Source organism: Rhinoderma darwinii, chromosome 6 (assembly GCF_050947455.1).
Source record: "Rhinoderma darwinii isolate aRhiDar2 chromosome 6, aRhiDar2.hap1, whole genome shotgun sequence".
NCBI classification, from domain to species: domain Eukaryota; kingdom Metazoa; phylum Chordata; class Amphibia; order Anura; family Rhinodermatidae; genus Rhinoderma; species Rhinoderma darwinii.
The window spans coordinates 38,181,751-38,204,141 of NC_134692.1; the positions used below are offsets into that span (position 1 = coordinate 38,181,751).

The 22,391-nt window shown below is 40.9% G+C and overlaps 1 protein-coding gene across 6 annotated transcripts in view; it reads right to left on the reverse strand.

The window, feature by feature from the left end:
- ZNF385B (zinc finger protein 385B) overlaps positions 1 to 22,391 on the reverse strand; it is a 384,342-nt gene that overhangs the window by 57,088 nt on the left and 304,863 nt on the right. For 5 of the 6 annotated variants that reach the window (XM_075829525.1, XM_075829527.1, XM_075829531.1 and 2 more), the window contains one exon: positions 3,083 to 3,193. The exons of the other annotated variant lie outside the window; for it this stretch is intronic. In XM_075829525.1, coding sequence (XP_075685640.1) covers positions 3,083 to 3,193 — 111 coding nt within the window. The remainder of the gene's footprint in view (positions 1 to 3,082; positions 3,194 to 22,391) is intronic. 6 annotated transcript variants of the gene reach the window in all.

Consider the following 22,391-nt stretch of genomic DNA (forward strand, 5'->3'; position numbering starts at 1 on the left):
TTTCTGATCGGCTTTCCTCGGAGCAGTGTACAGGCTCAATAGAGAGTCTATGTGTCCGTACGCTGCTCGCTCTGCTTTCCGAGGAAAGCCGTACAGAAACAAAGCGGCACAGCGCTCACCAGAGCGCTTCTATCGCTTCTTTTTAGCGATCGGTGGGGATCTCAGTGCTTGGACCCCGACTGATCAAAGCTTCTGATATGTCACTATGACATGGCAAAAGTTTTTTTTTAAAAGTTTAGTTACGATTTAAGCTGACTTTACAGTGAGTATCGGATAAGTACAATTTAACAGCAAAGTGCTATGTTCTAGAGAAGCAGATATGCACCGTATAAATGAGATATAATCATAGATCCCTAAAATTGAAACCTCTGCCAATTCAGTGTATCCATCTCAGAATGTCAATAAAGATAATATTTAGACATGGCAAATAGAGTTGGCTGAATCTCCGGAAAACCAATTACAACTCCACTTCATATCCAACAGGTTTAGGCACTGAACTTTTTACCTTTCATAACACTGTTCTGCTTCGTTGTCCCCGACAAGCACAATAAATAGCATCCTAAATGGAATTGTACACGCATGAGAGTAGAGCGCCTCTGTCACAATGGAAATACAGATTCCTTAAGCCATTAAGATTGATCCTTATTAGATCTACAGTCATTTGGTACAGCTGACACAACAGAATTGGCACAGTCGCTGGTGCGGTCCTATAAACTGGCATTAGTATAAACAGCTGATAAACCCGGCCTAATGTGTCATCTCCGCTTGCCAAAGACAACAATCTCTGTTAGACTTACTGAACATACTTGTAATACCAAGTAAGGAGCGCGATGTATTTGTGTTGTTCTCCTGTAGTGATATTTTATTACTCTGAAATTGCAAAACATATTTCTAGCTCCGCAACACAAAATGATGTTATGGCTTATTATTCAATACACTCGCCGTCTACTGAATCTAGATTTAATAATAGAAAAAAAAAATGTTTTAAAAGAAGGGGATCTAGTCCTATAATATACAGTTTATCTAATGTATAATGAGATATAAAAATGTTTATCTAAGTTATTAAAGTTGACATTGGCAAAGCCGGGTAATATCCTAGATGCATTTTACATCGAAAAAATCATATAAAACATTCAAAATGCATATATTGGCTGAATAATAAATAGTCATTGCTTGGTATGGATGAAAGGAGCCTTTTAGGCTGAATTCCCACACAACATTTTCTTGTGTTTCTGGTGCTGTTTCTTTGTGGCATTTTCCACTGCATTTTTGTGGCCAAAAATGCTGCAGCAAGATGGTATTTTAACCCCTTCACGTCATCCGCCGTATATATACGGCGCACATTGGGTGGGGGAGTGTGTCGGCTGTGTGTTACAGCCGACACTTCCGGGTAACGAGCGGAATCCCGCTAGTTTAACTTTAAATACCATGGTCAATAGTGATCGCGCCATTTAAATCACTGAAAACAGGGCGGTGACCACCCTGTAACGTCCCCTCTGTGGCGAGATCGGGGAGTGCCATTGGTTGGCATGGCATCCTGGGGGCCTGATGAAGTTACATTGGTATTGCAGTATATTGTTCAAGCGATCCAACGATCGCTGGTTCAAGTCCCCTAGGGGGACTAGTAAAAAACAGTAAAATAACGTTTTTTTTTAATAAATAAAACAAATGAAAAAAATTAAAAGTTAAAAAAACAAAACCTTTTTCCATAGTCTTTTCTAAAGAATTAAAAAAATGGCAGGAATTACGCATGTACAAAATTACACTAAATAAAAGAGGCCACCAAAAACGAATGGAAAAAACGATTTTAAAAGTGTGTGAAGGAGGCCTAAGGCTGGAACCACACATGCAGTTTTTGTGGCAGTTTTTTGAGCCAAACACAGAAACTGATCCAAAAATAAAGAAACCTATAAAGGAAAGAATGAAATGTCTCCTGTCTTTTGTTTCCATTCCTGTATTTGACATCAAAAACTGCATCAATATCTGCATGTGCGATTCCACCCTCAGGAGCTGAGAAGAATTTATAGGAAAGTCTATCAATTAGGAGTGGCTAATTCGGTTGATGTGACTATTGATTTATCTATGATCTGTTCTTCACTGGTTTATAATGATTTGGTAGGAGGCATCCATACAAATATTAGATATGCTCATGAATATTCAGCTTTACTGCATTCAATTTTACTTTAGATATAAGCATCTGACATACAGTCTATGGACGTGCTGTGTACATTAAAGTCTATGGAGGTGATGTGTCCATAGACTCTTATGTATCTGTGAGAGTCACTGCGACTTATTTACTAACAATTTACACCACTTTTTTTTATTAGAAAAGTGCTGATAAGCAACTTCAGATCTGACCTAAAGTGTTTTTCCGCCCACATTACTTTTGTCAACAGAGCTTGTTTTATGTCAGGAAAGATGGTGAGAGATACTGGCGCCCCAATCTCATGATGTACAAGTATTAAAGGGGCTTTCTAGGGGTAAGACATTGATGGCCTATCCTTAGAATAGGCCATCAATATTTGATCGGTGGGGGTCTGACCTCTGGGACCACCACAGATAAGCAGAATAAAGGGGCGATGGCACCTCTATTATTTACATAGGCAAAGTGCTGTTCCGTAACTCTCATAGGAATCAATAGAGACACGCACTTGTGCAGCCACCGCTCTATTCATTTCCCACCTTGATTCGTTGGCCGCATCACCAGGCAGGGATAGATGACCCTGATTTTCGAGACAGGTGCGGATCTCAGAGCTGGGACCTACATCTATCAGACATGGATATCCATAGATATCCCATCTAAATGTCTAAAGTGGGAATAACCCTTTAAGTGCCACTCTAAGGTGGTATAAAATCAATATACTTCCAATGCTTCAAAATAGGATAGGAGAGTATTGCCTCATATCTTTATGTACTTTCAAGTTATATGGATAAATCTAATTCCATAAGAGAATATTACTATGAAGAACTCAAATTGCACATTATATTGACATATCTCCTTTGGACTTGTAGACATTTTGTAGTTGTTTTCTATCTTCTAATAATCAATGTCTTTGTCCATTAGAATATCGTGTATACTTACATCGGAATTAAAACGGAGCTGGCAGACATTGCAAGAAATGAGTTGTTTTTTCTTTGGTGGAATGGAAACACCAAACGTATGGTTTATGACTGCTTTTTGCACAGGATCCATCTAAAAAGAAAGATAATAAAAATAAAAGCACTGTCTTGCATTGTACACACAGCCATGTTGTGGTAAATATTGGACAGGAAAGGTTCATATATCACGTTGCCTTCACACTGAGGTAACGTCTGCTCACTTGTTGCTAGGTATCTAGATAGGTTGACAAAGTGTTGTATAACGCAATCATATGTATACTCTATTGTCCCCAACACAAGGTGTAAAGTTATATCAGTTGATTGTGTGTGTCCATCTCATCTAACGCAGACTATAGGCTACCACTACACACCATATGAGCCGCCTACGATTATCAAGTTACAATGACAATCCATCTGTCCAGAACATTCCCAACATTTTTTTAAATACAGTATGAATCGGGTTGTCATGATTTACTTTCATAACAATGGAGCCGGTTTTTCACTAATACTGGCGCATCAACGAGCAGTACTCCAGTATGGAACTTTAGTGTAGTATGTGCCATATTACGCAACTTAGCACAAGCTTATTAAGGAATATTTATTTAGTTAGTTCTTGTTACTTATATTAGCACCAACATATTCCATAGCACTGTACAAAGATTGTTGACACTCACTGTCCCCAATGGGGCTCTCATTCTCAAACACACATGGGCCAAATTCATAAGAAGACAATTAACTTTTAAGTAGGCTTTTTGGAATGTGGAGGAAAACCGGATAAAATTCTCACAAACACAGGGAGAACATGGCGATGTTGTCTTGGTCATATTCCAACCTAGGACCCCAGTGCTGTAAGGCAACAGTGCTAACAACTGAGCACCCGTGCAGGGCGACAGCACCGCTACTGAGGTACTTGTCTTAGCACACTGACACTTTTCCACGCAGAATCAAAGACTTTAGTAAAAATTTGCACTGTGTGTGTTTAAAAAAAAATTTATGCAATTACAACATAAAACTGTCATAATTGCATTACGGTTATGACCCGATGACATAAATAAGAGGATATTTATAAACACCTCGATCATATATAAGCAAGGATAAATGAGTCTACATAATCAATGATTATAAGGGCACATTCAGACGTGGCGGAATTGCTGTTGAATTCCGCCGTGGACAGTCCGCAGTGGAATTCTGCAGCAGCCGCTTTTTAAATTTGTTTCTATACATTTTTAGGAAACTTAGTTCAGACGTTGCGGAAAATAACTGTGCGGAATTTGGGCTGCGGTGTAGAATTTTCCCTCCGCAGCATGCTCATTATGTTGCGGAGAAGAAGTGGAATTTCACTGCGGATTTCAGCATATGCATTGCAAAGGCTGAAATCTGCAGCAAGTCCGCTGTGATATCTGCAACGTCTGAATTACCTGAAAATGTTGCTGCAAATCCGCCAAGAATCTGCAGCAACATTTTCAGCGGAAAAATTCCGCCACGTCTGAACATGGCCTTAGGGTCTGTTCACTTCTGTATCGCCTTTTCCATCATGAACGGAAACCACAACACAGTGCCGGATTCGTCGTATTACAGGCAAGAGGGACACCGGGCAGACCCCATTGATTTATAATTCTGTCGTGGTGTCATTTTTATGGGAAGAATAGCCCTGCATGCTGCGCTATAATTTCCGTCTAACATGACACAGAATCTAAGTTTCTCTATTGCCCCTAAAATGTTCTTTACCCTATGTAAAAAAGTCAGAGACGCTTCATATTGTGCACCTCGTCATCCCAACAGGTAACAGGGTAAGAAACAATGAAAACTGGACAAAATGTACTTAGTGTAGTTGTCATAGTTTCCATGCACCATGTCAGATTTTTGGGCTTTTTTTCATAGCAAAACATTGAAATTGTTTTGCAGTTGTGGTAATTATACAATAAATGTCTTCCTGGATACATCCTACACAAGTGCAGATAAATAAAACAGCGCTTCCTCATCCGCAGTCTATGCAGCAACCCAGTCATATCCCAGGAAAGTCACCTGTTTATTGTGTATATGTAACTGTAAGCCACAATACCGGCCACCTTTTAGAAGTCATTCTATGCCAGCTATGTGACCCACTATGATATCAATACCACATATGTAATATATTAAATACTAACAATAAAATATACCTTTAGTACAAGACAAGACACCACCACTTAACAAATAAAAGGTGTAGTTTACAGGATGCTACAAAACAACTTGTGCAATAAATAGCATAGCCCGATATACTAGTCACTATCCTGACGGCTTTCTTGTTCAGCAACATACTTATGCAGCAGATGTATATTTGTCATTAGGAGTTAGTTAGAATAATGTAGTAGGTGAATGCACCTTCAGATTTAGGGCTTGTCCACACGTAGCGGAATTGCTGCATATTTTCCGTCCGGAATTGCGGACGGAAAAAACGCAGCAGAATACAGTAGCAGCAAAGTGGGTGAGATTTAACAAAACAATCCACACGCTGCATAAAATTATCGACCTGAAATTTACATGCGGTGCATATTTTTCGTACTGCAGCATGTCCATTCCTGCTGCGGAAAGTGGACTGAATTGCTGCGTTTTTCTGAGACGTCACCCTCTCCCAGCATTGAGAAAAACGCTGCAAAACACGCACCTTTTTCTGCAGTAAAAAATGCAGGAAATATTGCTTTTTTTCCGCAGCGGAATGGCTGCTGCTTCAACAGAATTGCTGCCGAAATTTTCTGCAGCAATTCCGTTACATGTGGACAACCCCGTATGTGAAACCATAAAAAAACACCAACTTTTGCCACAATGAATTGTTGCAAATGATTCAGTCTGCGCAATACCTAAAGATTGTCCAATCGCCAACAACACAAAACAAATGGATGCAATATAAATCCAATGCACGTATCAAGTAAGGTTGCAAATTTTAATCTGAGATGGTCTATGGTGGTGGTCCACAACATGTGTAGCTACAACTTCAGCACAACAGTCACAGAGAAAAGATTCACAAGAAGATAGAAACACTATAAAACAAAGCGACATTTTGCTTCAACTACCTGAACCACTTTTCAAGGTATTGCGTAATACAGGAATAAGTGTCTGCTCAGCAGTGAGGAACTCGTAGCAATGTCTTGGCCTCCTGACTTGAGAATCTCTGGTAATTGTCGGACAATAGGAGAAAGAGCAGATCATGCCCAAAGTCCCAGGCTGTGCAAGCAAATGCAACAAGGACAAAGCCACACAAAGTGTCCTCTCTGGAAGTCTCTTGGGCTTTAAAGTGTAAGATTCCCTTCTGAGCAGATGACGATATTTCCCAAACATGGGAGCGGAGTGGAGTTAGGTCATTATTAGAATTCAGAAGGTACCACATTAACATTTAAATATGGCTGACACTCAGGTGGATTACTCTATGTTTGAATAGCAGAATTGAATGTGTCGTCTGGTTGTAACTCGATCACTGAAACAATATAGACACTAACAACTTTTTGTACAATTAACTCTTTACTTGCCATAGCCATAGGCAACTAGTGGGTGCTTACAGCAAATAAAAAGCAATGATCAAGACTTAGACCGTAGCTATTAGGGTATGTTCATACGGTTAACAAAATACGGCTGAAAATACGGAGCTGTTTTCAAGGGAAAACAGATCCTGATTTTCAGCCTTTTTTTAGCGCCTTGCGTTTTTTGCGTTTTTTTACTGCCATTTTTGGAGCTGTTTTTCTATAGTCAATGAAAAACGGCTCCAAAAACGGCTCAAGAGGTGACATGCACTTCTTTTTACGAGGCATTTTTTTTACATGGCCGTGGAAACAGAACGCCGTTTTTCCCATTGGGCAGATGTTTGTAGGCGTATAGCCCCCGTATTTTCTGCCGTTTTTCGGGGCATTTGCGGCCCGAAAAATGGCTGAAAATAAGCTGTGTGAACATACCTTAAGGTTTATTGAAACAGTTTTAACAGATAACCTAAACTAAAACTTTAAAAGTTTATTCCTATTAAAGAGGTTCTGTCATCTATCCTGACATGTCTGCTTTAGTAAATACTTGTATTCTCCCGTAATATAACAACTTTGGAGCATTTTTCTTAAAACTCTTCATTGCTATGTTCCTCTGTTATTCCTCCTAAAAATTTATGAATAGATTAACAAGTGGGTGTTACCAGTTGGGGGTGTGTCTTACACAGTCTACCACTGTCCAATCAATGCTCACTGTGTCAGAATGTATAGGTACACGTCCCTTTGATAAGGTCAAGGGTAACACTCAGTTGTCAATTTACGGAAAGCTGAAGATGTGTCCAATTTATTAAGAGTTGTGCACCTCTTACTAAATTTGTTGCTTCTTACTCCAGCTTATTTCCTATTAAGACAGGCGTTTAAAAAAAGGCGGTCTGAAATAAGTAACCCCTGTACATTTTAGTGATAATTGTCCGACTGGAATAGTTGAGCTTTTTTTTTTTTTTTTTATAAATTCTTTATTTTAAAGTTTTTTCATAACATATGCAAAGGGGGTACAGAAAGGAAAAAAAAAGGGAATACACAGGAAGGGGGGTAGATATAGTTGAGCTTTTTAATATTTTCCACTTAGGGCGGGTTCACACATAGCGGAATTTCACTTAAATTCCGCTGCGGACACTCCGCAGCGTTAATCCGCAGCGGAGCCGTTTCTCCATTGACTTTCACTTTAATTTAGCAGTGTTCGTTTACACGATGCGTACAATTCCGCTGCGGAGCATAGGCTGCGGAGCGGAATTTGGTGTCCGCAGCATGCTCTGTCTGTTGCGGAGCAGTGGCGGACTGGTTGCGGACTCATGGCGGAATTTCTCCATTGACTTCAATGGAGAGTCAAAATTCCGCAATGAAGTCCGCAGATCTTATGTGTGCTGCGGAGCGTATTGTTTTTACTACCATGACATTTCTTCATTCTGGCTGGACCTATGTATTTCTAGGTCTACAGCCAGACTGAGGAAGTCAATGGGGCTCCCGTAATGACGGGAGCGTTGCTAGGAGACGTCTGTAAATAGTCACTGTCCAGGGTGCTGAAAGAGTTACGCGATCGGCAGTAACTGTTTCTGCACCCGGGACAGTGACTACCGATCTCAATATACATGTATCTGTAAAAAAAAATATAAGTTCATACTTACCGAGAACTCCCTGCGTCTGTCTCCAGTCCGGCCTCCCAGGATGACGTTTCAGTGTAAGTGACGGCTGCAGCCAATCACAGGCCAAGCACAGGCTGCAGCGGTCACATGGACTGGAGCGTCATCCAGGGAGGTCGGGCCGGATGCCGAAAGAGGGACGCGTCACCAAGACAACGGGCGGTAAGTATGAATTTCTTTGACTTTCACTAGGGAAAGTGCTGTCCCTTCTCTCTATCCTGCACTGAATAGGGAGAAGAGAAGCACTTTTCCTGCAGTCCGCAGCGGCCAGTCCGCATCAATTTTCTGCACATTTTGTGCAGATCCGCTGCAGAATCTGCAACGCAGATTCTGTGCGGCATTGATGCGGACAGTTGCGGAGGAATTCCGCCATGTGTGGTCATGCCCTTAAACTGTTGGGTTTTGCAAATCATTAAACACTTTGGTCTGACAATGGTTTCCATTATGCACCTGTCCTTATTCTTATCACTATACATTTTTAATTATAACAAAGTCTTGTAACAATAGTTCAGTGACCTGCAGCAATGTGTGTGTGAGAACCACTCTGAGATAAGTGACATTATAGAAGTGCAAGGACTGTAGCATTTCCTTTTATCTATTCCAAAACAATAGCACGTGTGTAACAAATTGTGTAAAGTTCGGCGCTGACAGACCTTCGCTAATATATTAGGGAATGGCATAAATTGCAATTATCATTATCAGCATACAACACATTTATCATTATCTGCATAGAACATGTTTACTGACTGTCTAAAAAGCTGTATGTGACCATGAAAATAAATTACCAACAAGTTATGGTGAAAAGAATGGAAATATGCACGGCTGAAATCTAATCAGAAGTTTCCATATCAATGCTTTATTTCTATGTAGAACTTTGAATGAAAACCAATCTGTCCGTGCAGAAACAAGCCAAGTGACAACCATTCTCTCATTAAATACATAAATGTAATCTAGGCTCATTCTGTGAGAATGATAAGGACATGTAAACACGGCACATTATGTGGTTAAGCAGTAATGGACTCGCACATAGCGAAACATAGCTAAGAAAAAGTCTTGTTAGTATGGGTCATCTCATTGTAGGGAGCGATGCTGATCAGCAGGTTTTGCAGTTTTCAGATACATGTAACCCCCTAATTCACAAATATTACAACAATTTAGGATCTCCATGTCTGAAAAACGTATGTTTTTAATGAGTATATAATATGAATATGAGACGAATACAAAAAAAAACCTGAAGCCTCAAATACTATGAAAAGATGGTTAAGGAGTAAACCCCTTTAACGTAAAGGCTATGTACACCTTTGACATCACAGTTTTTTGTTTGTTTTTTAAATAAAATTGTGCATCAGTCTGATTGGAGCAACTTCCTAAATATATTTTATAAAAAAATATTTAAACTTTTTAGGATACTGCTGCTTTGTATGCTGTATATAGAGCAGCTGTAATTTGCACTGAATCTTGTATCTGTCAGGTCCGCGGGACTGACGGATTCAGTGACAGCGGGTCCTCCGTGACATGTGTAATCTATCAAAACTAAGTTTTGAATTTAGATGTGATCGTTAACTGCTCAATCCTGCGTGGACCCATCGACACTGAATACGTCAGTCCCGCAGACCTGACAGATACAGGATTCAGCGTAAGATAGAGCTGCTCTGTATACAGGCTATAAAGCAGCTATATCTTATAAAGTAAAGATAATTTTTGGTAAAATGTATTTAGAAAGTTGTCCCAATCCCACTGATGGCCTATTTTATTTTAAAAAAAGCAACAACAAAAAATGATGTCTAAGGTGTACATAGCCTTTTCCCATAAATACAATCTCTATCCATATGTGGTATTATACATATGTACAGTGGTTATTAGGCATCAATATCAGAATTATATGTTAAATTAGGCCATAGAAGGTGTAAGGTATAAATTTTTATTAGTTAAGGTCAGTGCTGTCATGAAGCAAGTCTTAAATATTATCTGATGTCCTTGCAAATCAACCTGAGCAAAATCAATACCATAGTTCTAACTGTTGCGCATCCTAATGAAATGAAATATATCCTCATTCCTATATCAACACAAAAAATGTCCATGTCCACTAATCTTATTTATTATACATAAAATCGGCAGGCACATTTTGATTGAAAATTGAAGTGGAAATAGCAGAAATGAAAGTCACAATGGTTTTAGAATAAGCTGCTGTGGAGATAATTATAGTTGATCAAATGTGTGTGTAGCCATAGCTTTTACTATACAAAAGTTGTCATGGTTGAATCATTTCTAGAAATTGTCTAATGCAATGTTATTTTCAGGTCCATACCCCTTTAATAACAAGGAGTGTATCCAATTGTATGTTGAAATCATAACCCTATGGAAAACTGGTAATTGGTTCCAAACCTCCCAAAATGTCCACCCGAAATTATAAAAAGGTGGATTGAAGACAAATAAGCACAAAAATACAAATAAAGTATATATTGTAAGTAATATAACAGTAAGAAGGAAAAACTGGAAACTGGGTAATCATTATCAAAACTCTTATTGGTGATACAGTACATATAATGCAAATTAAGTGTCAAGTAAGGTAAAAATCTCAATAGATGGATGCACAGGCCCCACCGTCTTAGGAACATAGCCTTAAAAATCATAGCCATCACAACAATTAAACTAAGAAACAATGGGTGTGTATGAAGCAGTGTGGTATCTTTACTCTTACCGCTCATGCACACGACCGAGTGTGCCGTCCGAGTCCCGTCAGTGATCCGAGGAAAGATAGAACGTGTTCTATCTTTCCTCGGATCGGAGACTTGGACCATTTTTCACGGACCCAATTCACCCGTCAAAGTGAATGGGTCCGTGAAGACTATCGGGTGGCACTCGGATGCCGTCAAAAACGGCCCGAGTGGCACAACGGTCGTGTGCAAGAGGCTTTAGGGGTTTAGGGTATCGTGCAATGATTGGCTCTAAGAAACCACACCTGCAAGCACTGATTGTCTGAAAGGTAACATCCAATCAGCGCTTGTCCTATCTGTACTGTACAAGGCACAAGCTTGATGCTCCAGCCAATTGTGTGTGTTACTGCCCAATCATGGCGCTGCTTTCTCTGCGCGATCCTGGCACTGCTTCCTTGCCTGGCTGCTGCCGCTGACCAGCGCAGAGGCATCGTAACCTGAGGCTGCATTCAACTTATGATGACCCCTTAGAGACCATCAGATATTGAATCCATCACAAGTTGAGGCAATCGTAAGTCGGGGACCATTGTACTGTAGTTCAGAATCATATAAGACTAAAAACAGTACCATACTTTCCCAGAAGAACAGTTCCATACAGCAGTGGCATGCAGTATTAGCATGCTCCCATGTGTGTCTATGACTCTGGGTGGTCATGAAGATGTGATGGGGGCCAATATCTGATGGAGGCTCAGGGGCAATTAGCCTTTATGCCCCCTTTGGAGTGTTTGTCAGATTGCCTGTCAGCACATCACAACACACTGCCATTAATGGTGCCTGTATTCTCCAGATCCCTGAAGAGCATATATCTGGAAACCTTCAATTCCCTGTAGTTCCGGATTGGTATTAATAATTGGTTCCTGCTTGGTTGTAAATTCTCTAACATAATCTTCAAAGTTGTTCAAAGGTGCTTCGAAATCTAAAAGCTGAAGGGTACCACAGTCCTTTAATTATTTTTACTCTCGATGACATCTCGATGACATTAAAGAATATGTATAAAATATGTATAATATGTATAAAAGTGTGTTCCTTTTTTTATTATTATTTCTCCTATGCATCTAAATTTCAAAATGAAGCAACTTTGCAAATAGTCTTAATTAAAAATATCCTACCATTCTGTGTCTACAGCTGCTATTCAGATCCGTGTATCTCCATGGTCATAAACTACAAAGAAACCCTTTGTAGTCTGGTCCTGTCCATAGCTTTTAAACACTTCAACTTAGGCCGGATTCACACAAGCGTGTGCGTTTAGCACGTGCAAAAAACACAGCGTTTAGCGCGCGCAAAAGGTCCGTGTGTCATCAGCATGTGATTTTCGCGCAGCCGGTATCATTATGACACTCTGTTTTTATGTTTATAAACAGAAAAGCACGTATTATACGTTCGTCTGAATAAGCCCTAAGGGTCATCTATTTTTTGCCCTAAGGAACACAAGTCATCTGGTTCTACAGCACCCAATGAGCAGCCCTCCAAAATCTGCTGTAGCACCAACTGGATTATGTTTCTTAGGGTAATTAAAAAATGCCATTGATCTAAAGGGCCTGTCACAATGATAGATTCCATTTCATCTTAAAGTTATATTAGTATACTCACATTATATACACACTGATTCAGACTAGCATTAACAATTTTTTAAAACAATCCCTGCCAAAGAGTGACACAAATATGACGTTTCACAAAACAGAACAAGATCTTTCTGGAGATTATACAGTATGCAACTCAGGTTGTAATGAAGAGAAAGTAAGTTTCCCTAAGGATCCATGCACATGAACGTAAAAACGCCCTTAATTACGGGCCGTAATTACGGCCCGTAATCACGGGCCCATAGATTTCTAATGGCCACGGGTACCTACCCGTTTGCTTACGGGAAGGTGCCCGGGCCGTTGAAAAATATAGAACATGTCCTATTTCAGGCCGTAATTATGGCACAGGTAGGAACATAGAAGTGTATGGGGCTCCCGCAATTACGGATGGCTACGTGTGTGCACTCGTAATTACGGGAGCGTTGCTAGGCGACGTCAGTAGATAGTCATTGTCCAGGGTGCTGAAAGAGTTAAACGATCAGTGCGGGACAGAGAGAAGGGGCTGCACTGATCGGCAGTAACTCTTTCAGCACCTTGGACAGTGAGTACCATGCGCGGCGCTCACAATGTAGATGTCTAATGTTACTTCAAAAATCCGTAATTAAAAAAAAGTTAATACTTACCCAGAACTCCCAGCTTCTTCCTCCAGTCCGGTCTCCTGGGATAACGTTTCAGCCCATGTGACCGCTGCAGCCAATCACAGGCTGCAGCTGTCACATGGACTGCCACGTCATCCAGGGAGGTCGGACTGGATGTCAAAATAGGGACGCGTCACCAAGACAATGGCCGGGGTACGTATGAACTTCTTTTACTTACAATCGCTGCATTCCGCTGTGGAAACCCTGCCCGAAAGGGCTGCCCCTTCTCCCTATCCAGCACTGATAGAGAGAAGGGGCTGCTGATTAGTGCAGAGAAAACTGGTCTGTAAAGACGGGTGGAATACTGGTGACAACGGACCCATATTTACGGGCACGGGTCTGTAAATACTGGTGGAATACGGGTTGAATACGTGTGACAAAGGACCCGTATTTACGCCAGTATTTACGGGAAGAAAAAAATACGTTTGTGTTCATTGGGCCTAACACCTAGAAAACAGAAAACTTTTAATTTCTTTCATTTCAGCATCATAAAATTTGCAAGCAGAAGGAAGAACAATTTGATTTCAATAAAGAATAAGAGCGAGAAGAAAAATTGCAGTAGAATCTGAACTCTCGAGCTGGAAATAAAAGATATTATAGTATAACAGCACATCTGTCCCTGAGCATACACCAACTGTGAATTCAGCAGCAAAAAGCAAAGGTCATCGCAAAGGGGATAATTGTGGAGGACTTCAATAATGCAGTGATTAATTGTTCAGAGATCCCAGATCTGTACAACGGAGCTTATTGTAGTGTATAGAAAGTGATCTGTTCTACCATAAATGGTACATAATAATTAATGACCTTCATATGCAAGGGCAAATGTATGTATATTTACAGAGCTATTCAAGGACTCCCATAGATTGTCACAAATGCACCATTGGTTACTGGTGAGAATATGTTATATTTTAATTGACTTTTTTTTGCATCCTCCAACAATGCCATGCACTGCAGCACTTACCTATCAGAGTGTGAACTATAACATCCAGTTTTCTGCTTCATGAATATAATGCTACAACCCTAGATCTGTCACACATAGTGCAAAAGGAACAGTGTAACAAAATATGTTATTAAAGGTAAAGGGGGTTTCGCACAGGACGATTATCGGGCAGACGAGCGTTAATATAACGCTCGTTGCCGAGGATTGCCCTGTGTAAACAGGGCAGCGATCAGCAGATGAACGAACAAATGCTCGATCATCTGCTAGTCGTATCGTTTTAAAAAAGCAAAAGATTATTGTAGCCGGCAACACATCTCTCTGTGTAAACAGGGAGACGTACAATAATGTATGGGGACGAGCGCCAATCAACGATGTCTCGCTGCATCCGGCCGAGTGTCGGCCAGTGTAAAAGGGCCTTAAAGAGGCTCTGTCACCAAATTATAAGTGCCCGATCTTTTTTTAGCAAGTTATGAGCAATTTTAGATTTATGCTAATTAGTTTCTTAATAGACAACTGGGCGTTTTTTACCTTTTGACTAAGTGGGCATTGTAAAGAGAAGTGTATGACGCTGACCAATCAGTGACCAATCAGCGTCATACACTTCTTTCCATTCATGTCCATTTGCATTCACTTCACAGCGTGATCTCGAGAGATCACGCTGTGCTGGCACATACACCCACATTAACTTTACTGAAGTGTCTTGAGAGTGAATAGACATTGCCTCCAGCCAGGATGCGATGTCTATTCACACTCCCGACACTTCGGTAAAGTTTCTGTGAATGACAGCACAGCGCGATCTCGCGAGATCACGCTGTGCTGTATGAGTAAGTGAGTAAGTCCCACACAAAGCAGAAACTTTAGGAGCGGCCAAATCAACTATCTGGTACATTCTCAAAAAAAAGGAACGAACTGGCTAGCTCAGCCACACCAAAATGCCTGGAAGACCTCCAAAGACACCTAAAGTGGAGGATCGCAGTATTCTTACTTTGGTAAAGAAATGCCCCTTCACAACATCCAGAAGAACCTAAAAGCACAAAAAGCACAGGGAATATAACACCCTAATGAAATATAAGGATATAAGTCTACCACGTATCGTCAAAAAATATAAATCTTTATTGGTAATAAATAACAGTACATGGTAACACATAGATGTATATAGATAGACTGAATAAAAAACAGGTCATATACGGAGAGCAGCATCAGTGTGGTATAGATGTAATAATACCAAGGGGTAAACAGAACAACCCATCTCAACCATAACGTCCCATACTCTACCTCACCATAATATACAAAGCATTGATAACTGGACAAAAATGGCCAGGTAGCCAGATGAATACTATAGGTACGTGAAAATAAATAATGAGATGTGCAAAAGGCCAGACCTAAATACAGCACTGATCAAGCACTGGTTAACTAAAGTAAAGTAAATCATCAAAAATAAATAACTGTACCTAAAGACATGGTAGAGGGAGAAGGGCACGCCAGGAGATGTGGCACAGAAAAAACGCCCCGACGCGCGTTTTGCCTACGACCGGCTTCGTCAGGAGGCACAACATCCAACCAAGTCAAAAATACTCTGGAGAAGGTAAAGTAGGTGTTTCATTGTCAAAGTCTTCAATCAAGAGATGCCTTCATGAATGTTAATACAGAGGGTTTATCTCAAGATGCAAACCACTGGTAACACTCAAAAACAGAATGACCAGATAGACGTTGCCAGAAAGTCTAGTTCTGGAACAAGATTTTTGGACAGATGAAACCAAGATTAACTTGTATTAGAATGATGGGAAGAGAACAGTATGGAAAAGGAAAGAAAGGGATCCACAGCATACCACATCATCTGTCAAACATGGTGGAGGCAGTGTTATGTCATGGACATGTATGGCTGGCAACGGAACTGGCACACTAGTGTTTTTTGATGATAGAAGTAGCAGGATCAATACTGAAGTGTGAAGAGCGAGACGTTCTGCTCAAGTTTAGTCAATTACTGCAAAACTGACCTCAACCCGATTGAGGAAACTCAGCATTTGGTGATGTCTATGGGTTCAGGAATTCAGGAAATCATTGACTGCAAATAAAGAACCTTAAATTTATAACTATATTTGTCTGTCTAATTACCTTTGAGCCACTGAAAATGGGGGGGGGGGGGGGGGATGATGTAAAAGATGTCTGCAATCTCTAAACGGTTAATTAGATATTTTTTGTTAAATCTATTGAATTAAAGCTGAAAGTCTATACTTCAATCTCATCTTATTGCTTTGTTTCAAATCCATTGTAGTGGTGTACACCAAATGTTGACTGGCTAGGTGTGCACCTTTGCCTATTGATGTGTATGTCTCTGGTGGCAAGAAAAGCTTTTTTAAGTTACTTTAAAACCCAAGCAGCACCAAAGAGTTCCTGTCATTCCTATCACCACCAATGCTGCTTAGGACATTGGTAGGAATCCAATAAAATAGATTACTTCTTATAGTGGTTCTGCTGCCGTAAATGGAAACATAATAAGGTATATTACTTACAGTTTGTTAGAAAAAATTATCTTAACATTTCAAAAAATTGTGATGACATATCATTTATTAATAAGAATTAAAGCATACCTGTAGCTTCAGGTGACTTTTAAGAATAGGCTGTTAAATGTGTGTACTTGAGGAGTAACACTATTTCTGCCAATTATAGGACATTTATAAGCAGTTTTCTCCGTTGCAGGCTTTCTCTTTAATTTTCAGCTTTCCGTGAGATAGTAGGAGGAGTCTAACAGCTATCATGTCTTGCATACACTGCACACAGAGAAGTGGAGAATCCTGTTCTCCTGTCTCTATCTATCACATATATAGTGGCAGTAACATGGGGGTGATTATACAGCAGTAATAAGCAGTGTATGTGAGAATCCAGCCCTGTGGTGAGATATAACACTTAGTAGAAGATGCAGAAGCATCTCTTTGTGTCTCTCTGCAATTCTCTCACTCAGCTCCTACTCCCCCCCCTCTCGATAGTGTAACGTCTATGGCCGCGGTTTGTCGTTCTAACTTACCCCTCGACGACCGTGGCCATGAACATCCTGCTGCTGTGCTGCGTCATCCCCTTGTGAGGTGCCGGCACTCACTTCCAGGTATCGACACTGTCTACTGGAGGGTGCGCGCGCTCGTGCCCGCTCTTAAAGGGCCAGGGCGCGCATGAAAATCATCATCATCAACTCACATGATTTCCTGGACAATAAGAATGCCACCACCCTTCTTATCCTCGACTGAGCGTTGTTGTTGTTTCCCAAAGTCTGTCTTGCAAATGGTCTCCTAAGTGTCTTCCAGCTTCCCAGTATTCCCCGTACCTGTATCTTGTATCCCGTGCTATCCAGTACTATCCTGGTCTACTGCCGTGCTGAGCTGTTGTCGTGCTGTGCTGCATTTCCACGCCTGTTCTGCTACTCCACGCCTGACGTCTACCTGCCGCCTGGTCCCAGCCGAGCCTGTCTTGCTACTGTCTACATTGCCTCAGGTAAGCTTTCTGGACTATAGACTCTGTACCATACCTGTTTGGCCAGCTGCCATCCTGCCACGCGGTACGGCCCAGTGGGTCCACACCCGCATCGTGATAGACTTCAATTGGCAGATGTTACCTGATCCCTCAATGAGTTGATAGTCTATCTTGTCTAAGACAAGACACAGAAAACAGTAAATTCAGAGTGAGTGAACAGTTAGGAGTGGGGGTGGGAGACCCAATAAGTAGAGAGAGAGAGAGAGAGAGAGAGAGAGAGAGAAAGGTGTATATCTTCTCTAATGAGGTATATTGCAAAGTTTCCTATTTTTGCTTGTACTATTGATTTATGCAATGTTTGTTCAAAGTACAGTGCCTATTTAAGACGCATATGTATTATACCCATCGTGTAATCAGGTAAAGCAGCATATTAGTTCACTACTAATTTATCAAACTTCTTATTTTGAACAATATTTATAATCTGTACAACAGGAAAGGCACTTTGGCTTCTCTTTAAATATTTTAAGGCTACATTACTTGGTAGATATCCATTATGGAATATCAGTGACCAGGCTGGTAAGTTGAGAATGAAAGCATGGTCAGGATAGTGGGCTGTGACCAACATACATATGATAATTAAGCTCAGTTCAGAGTATTACGTTACAGGGAAAATAGATATCTAGTAACAAAACCAAGTCTTGATGAATACATCAGTATCTTCTAGGATGTTACAGGATGAGTAATCTATGTTTTAATAGCCTGATGTAGCTAGCAGAACTCAACTGTCAATACAGTTGTAGAGACTAGTGTGCAAGAATAGGATGCATGTATTTGGAAATGTTTTAACTGAATTGCACAGTATTTTCCACATCACTCACAACACCTTCCTTCTATTCTGAGAAACAAAGTGTACATCTCAATCCCCATGAACATATCTGCTTAAATCTGGTAATACCCCAAAGAAACATGGAGTTGAATTTTAAAGGCAGAACGTGACAGTAATGGCCAAACAGATCCCAACAGTTGTGGTCAACCAAAGTAGATTACCATTCTCCGAACCCTATCTTACAAGGAAACATCATTGCAGAAAGGAAGAATTGCCCTCTGAGAATACCTATGAAAGATCTTTTTAACAAGGATGGCTAATACTTCACCTTTACTCTTGCTCATTAATCCAAATATCTTATCAGGAATCATGTGGTAGAGACTTAATGCATAAAAGTATGCAGACACGGCCAAGGATACCCACTGGTGTTCAGACTCCAATTTCCTGCTAAGTCTCAATAGAGCACCTTATGTACCAATAGCATGTGGTTTGACTGAGCAGACTGTTTATGGTCGCAGACGCTTTTTAGGACTGGAACGATTTTTACATAAATAAATAGTTGCAATCTTTTTTAATTTATGCAGTTGAAGTGCAGAACAAAAATTACAGGTGTAAACTATATTATATTTGCATTGAAGGTTTGGACTTGTATGATCGTTTATTCTGTCTGATTTGAAAATTTCTATGTGTAAAAGCATGTAGTGACTGCTGATGTAAATACTTTTATACACAATCATTATTAAAGTCAGATCTGAGTAGTCTTGTACACCCAGCCTTTACAAATAGCATTATTTATATGCTTACCCAAAATCAAACCTTGGGTTTACTACCAGACACAGTATAATTTAATTGCCAAAGATAGTATATCATACAAAAGTACAAATAAATATTAACTGCACCTATAAAAATAAATTCAAGAAAGATTTGAAAAGTTAAGACTAAGGTTTCTAAAGAAAATAGTTCAAAGATGATATAACAAGATAGAGACATATTTCCTAATTGTCCCTCTGGCGGTTTTGTCGTGAACAGTAGTCACCTGTAGTATTTTTACACTCTATGGAGACTTGATAATGAGTAGTGTTGGCTGGACAGCTGTTCTGGATCTCATCTTCCAGGGTCATCATATTGAAGCAATTCAACCAAATGAAAACCTACGGGTGATCCTCTAAAGGAACAGCATACTACTTGTTCCTAACAAGTATCTGTCCACAGGGCATACATCTCAGCAGAACGGGAATCTGCCTTTATTACTACACAAAACACTTTTAATGAAACTGATAAAACAACCTTGCAGAAGAAAAAATAACTTTGTTCCCTTCTACATAATTATCAACATCATTCAGGGTAGGTGATAAAATTACTTCATAATGCAGAGGCATAGCTGGGGGGCAGACGGGGCATGTGCCACGGGCGCAACTAAGAGGGAAGGTAGGGGGGCACCAGGGCCACCACTGAAACTAGCCGCCGCCAACCCCTCCTGCACTATGGGTGTTCTGTGCCCTGCCATTCAGTGCCTTTCAACGACGCAAGCGGCGCTATTACTTCCTTGCGCCTCTTGCGTCGTTGAATGGCGCTGATTGACAGGGCAAGTCAAAGTGCCCTGCCAATCAGCGCCTTCCATAGTCGCAACCGGCGCCATAACGTCAATGCGCCGCTTGCGTCTATGAAAGGCGCTGATTGGCAGGGCAAAATAACTTGCCCTTTCAATCAGCGCCTTTCAACAACGCAAGTGGTGCGATGACGTCATCGCACCGCTTGCGTCGTTCAACCCCAGCAGACCTGCTCAGAAGAGAGCAGGTCTGCATTACCACCGGATGGCGTGGGAATCCTAATAAAAATGTGAGTTATTATCTACAGGGGGGGCTCTATCTACAGGGATGAGCTATGTGTAGAGCACTGTAGGGGGAGCTAAATGTGAGGCACTATATACAGGGGTGGGCTCTATACAGGGGTGGGCTATATGTGGAGCACTATAGGGGAAGCTATATGTGAGACACTATATAGAGGGGTGGGCTATATATGGAGCACTATAGGGGGAGCTATATGTGAGGAACTATATATGGGGCTGGGCTATATACAGGGGTGGGCTATATGTGGAACTGTATGTGAGGCACTATATACAGGGGTGGGCTATATATGGAGCACTATTTATAGGGGGAGATATATGCAGGGCACTATCTACAGGGATTGGCTATATGTTGGACACTATATACAAGGGTGGGCTATATCTACAGGGGGCTGTATACAGGAGTGGGCTATTGATGGAGCACTATAGGGTGGGCTATATGTGAGGCACTATTTGCAGGGGAGGGCTATATGTGGAGCACTATTTATAGAGGGAGATATATGTAGGGCAATATCTACAGGGGTGGGCTATATGTTGGACACTATATACAGGGGTGGGCTATATGTGGAGCACTATCTATGGGGGGGGGGGCTATATGTGGGGCACTATCTACAGGGGGGGCTACATGTGGGGCACTATTTTCAGAGGGGGCTATATGTGGGGCACTATATACAGGGGGGGGGTAGATGTAGGATACTATCTACAGGGATGGCTATATGTGGACACTATCTACTGGGGCGGCTATATGTGGGAAGCTATCTACAGGGGGCTGTATGTGGGGCACTATCTACAGAGGCTCTATGGGGGTCACTATCTACAGGGGATCTATGTAGGGCACTATCTACAATGTGCTCTATGGGGACACTATCTACAGGTGGCACGGTGTGTGTGTGGGACACAGTGTATGGTTCTATTATAATTAGAGGTGCAGTGTATGGCGCTATTATAATCAGGGACAGTGTATGGTGCTATTATAATCAGGGACATTGTATGGTGCTATTATGTTTAGGGGCACAGTGTCTGGCACAATGAGAACTTTATCTTTGTTTATAGGGTGCAGAAATGTTTGAAAGTTAGAAGCTGAAGACATCAGAGTTGCTAACTGCAGAAATGGGCTGAGGCCGGGAGAAATCATCATAGAGGTCTGGACCGGATGGAGCAGAAAAGGGAAAAAGAACAACTAGAATCAGAGATCATCAACTGTGAGTCACTTAATGTAAATGTTTATTCTGCCTCTAATCAACACTGTAGTCCCTGTATTATCTGCAGAAAGATGATGGTGGTATGATTTTTTTTGTGAAACAGCATCTCCCAGCATATCCTTACCATTATTTGGGCCATGTTGGGAGCTGTATACAATTTAGTGCAAACCTATATGGCAGGGGTTGAACTAAATTGAGCTGTAGTTGTGCTGGTGTTGTATTTACTGAGCTTGTTCTGGTACTGTATATATGTATTGAGCTTTGTTCTGGTGCTGTATATATGTACTGATCTTGATTCTGGCACTGTATATATGTACTGAGCTGTTTCTGGCATTGTATATATGTACTGAGCTTGGTTCTGGCACTGTGTATATGTACTGATCTCGGTTCTGATGCTGTATATATGCACTGAGCTTGGTTCTGGATCTGTATATATGTACTGATCTTTGTTCTGATGCTGTATATATGCACTGAGCTTTGTTCTGGTGCTGTATATACGTAATGAGCTTGGTTCAGGTGCTGTATATATTTAATGAGTTTTTGGTCTGGTGTTGTATATATGTAATGAGCTTGGTTCTGGAGTTGTATATAGAACTATATTGCTTGACACCTCATTGATTGGTAGAGCAAACAAACATGACAAGGGGGAAGGAGCTGTCGGGAAAGAGGTCGGGGGCAAACTGAATCTTTCCCCCGGGTGCTGGAGAACCTGGCTATGCCTCTGCATAATGTAATGAATTTAATAAATGGCATTACAGAAATCACTATTACATACATGCAAAAACATGTAAATATTTAATGGAATATTACAGGTAAAGCGTACAGTATATATTGTGTTATTCCTTTTGCTGGCCTGAGAGGGGAAGGGGGGCATGAAAGGGATTCATAGAAAGCCAAAGAGAAATTCTTTCTCATGCACCACCCCTTTGGGC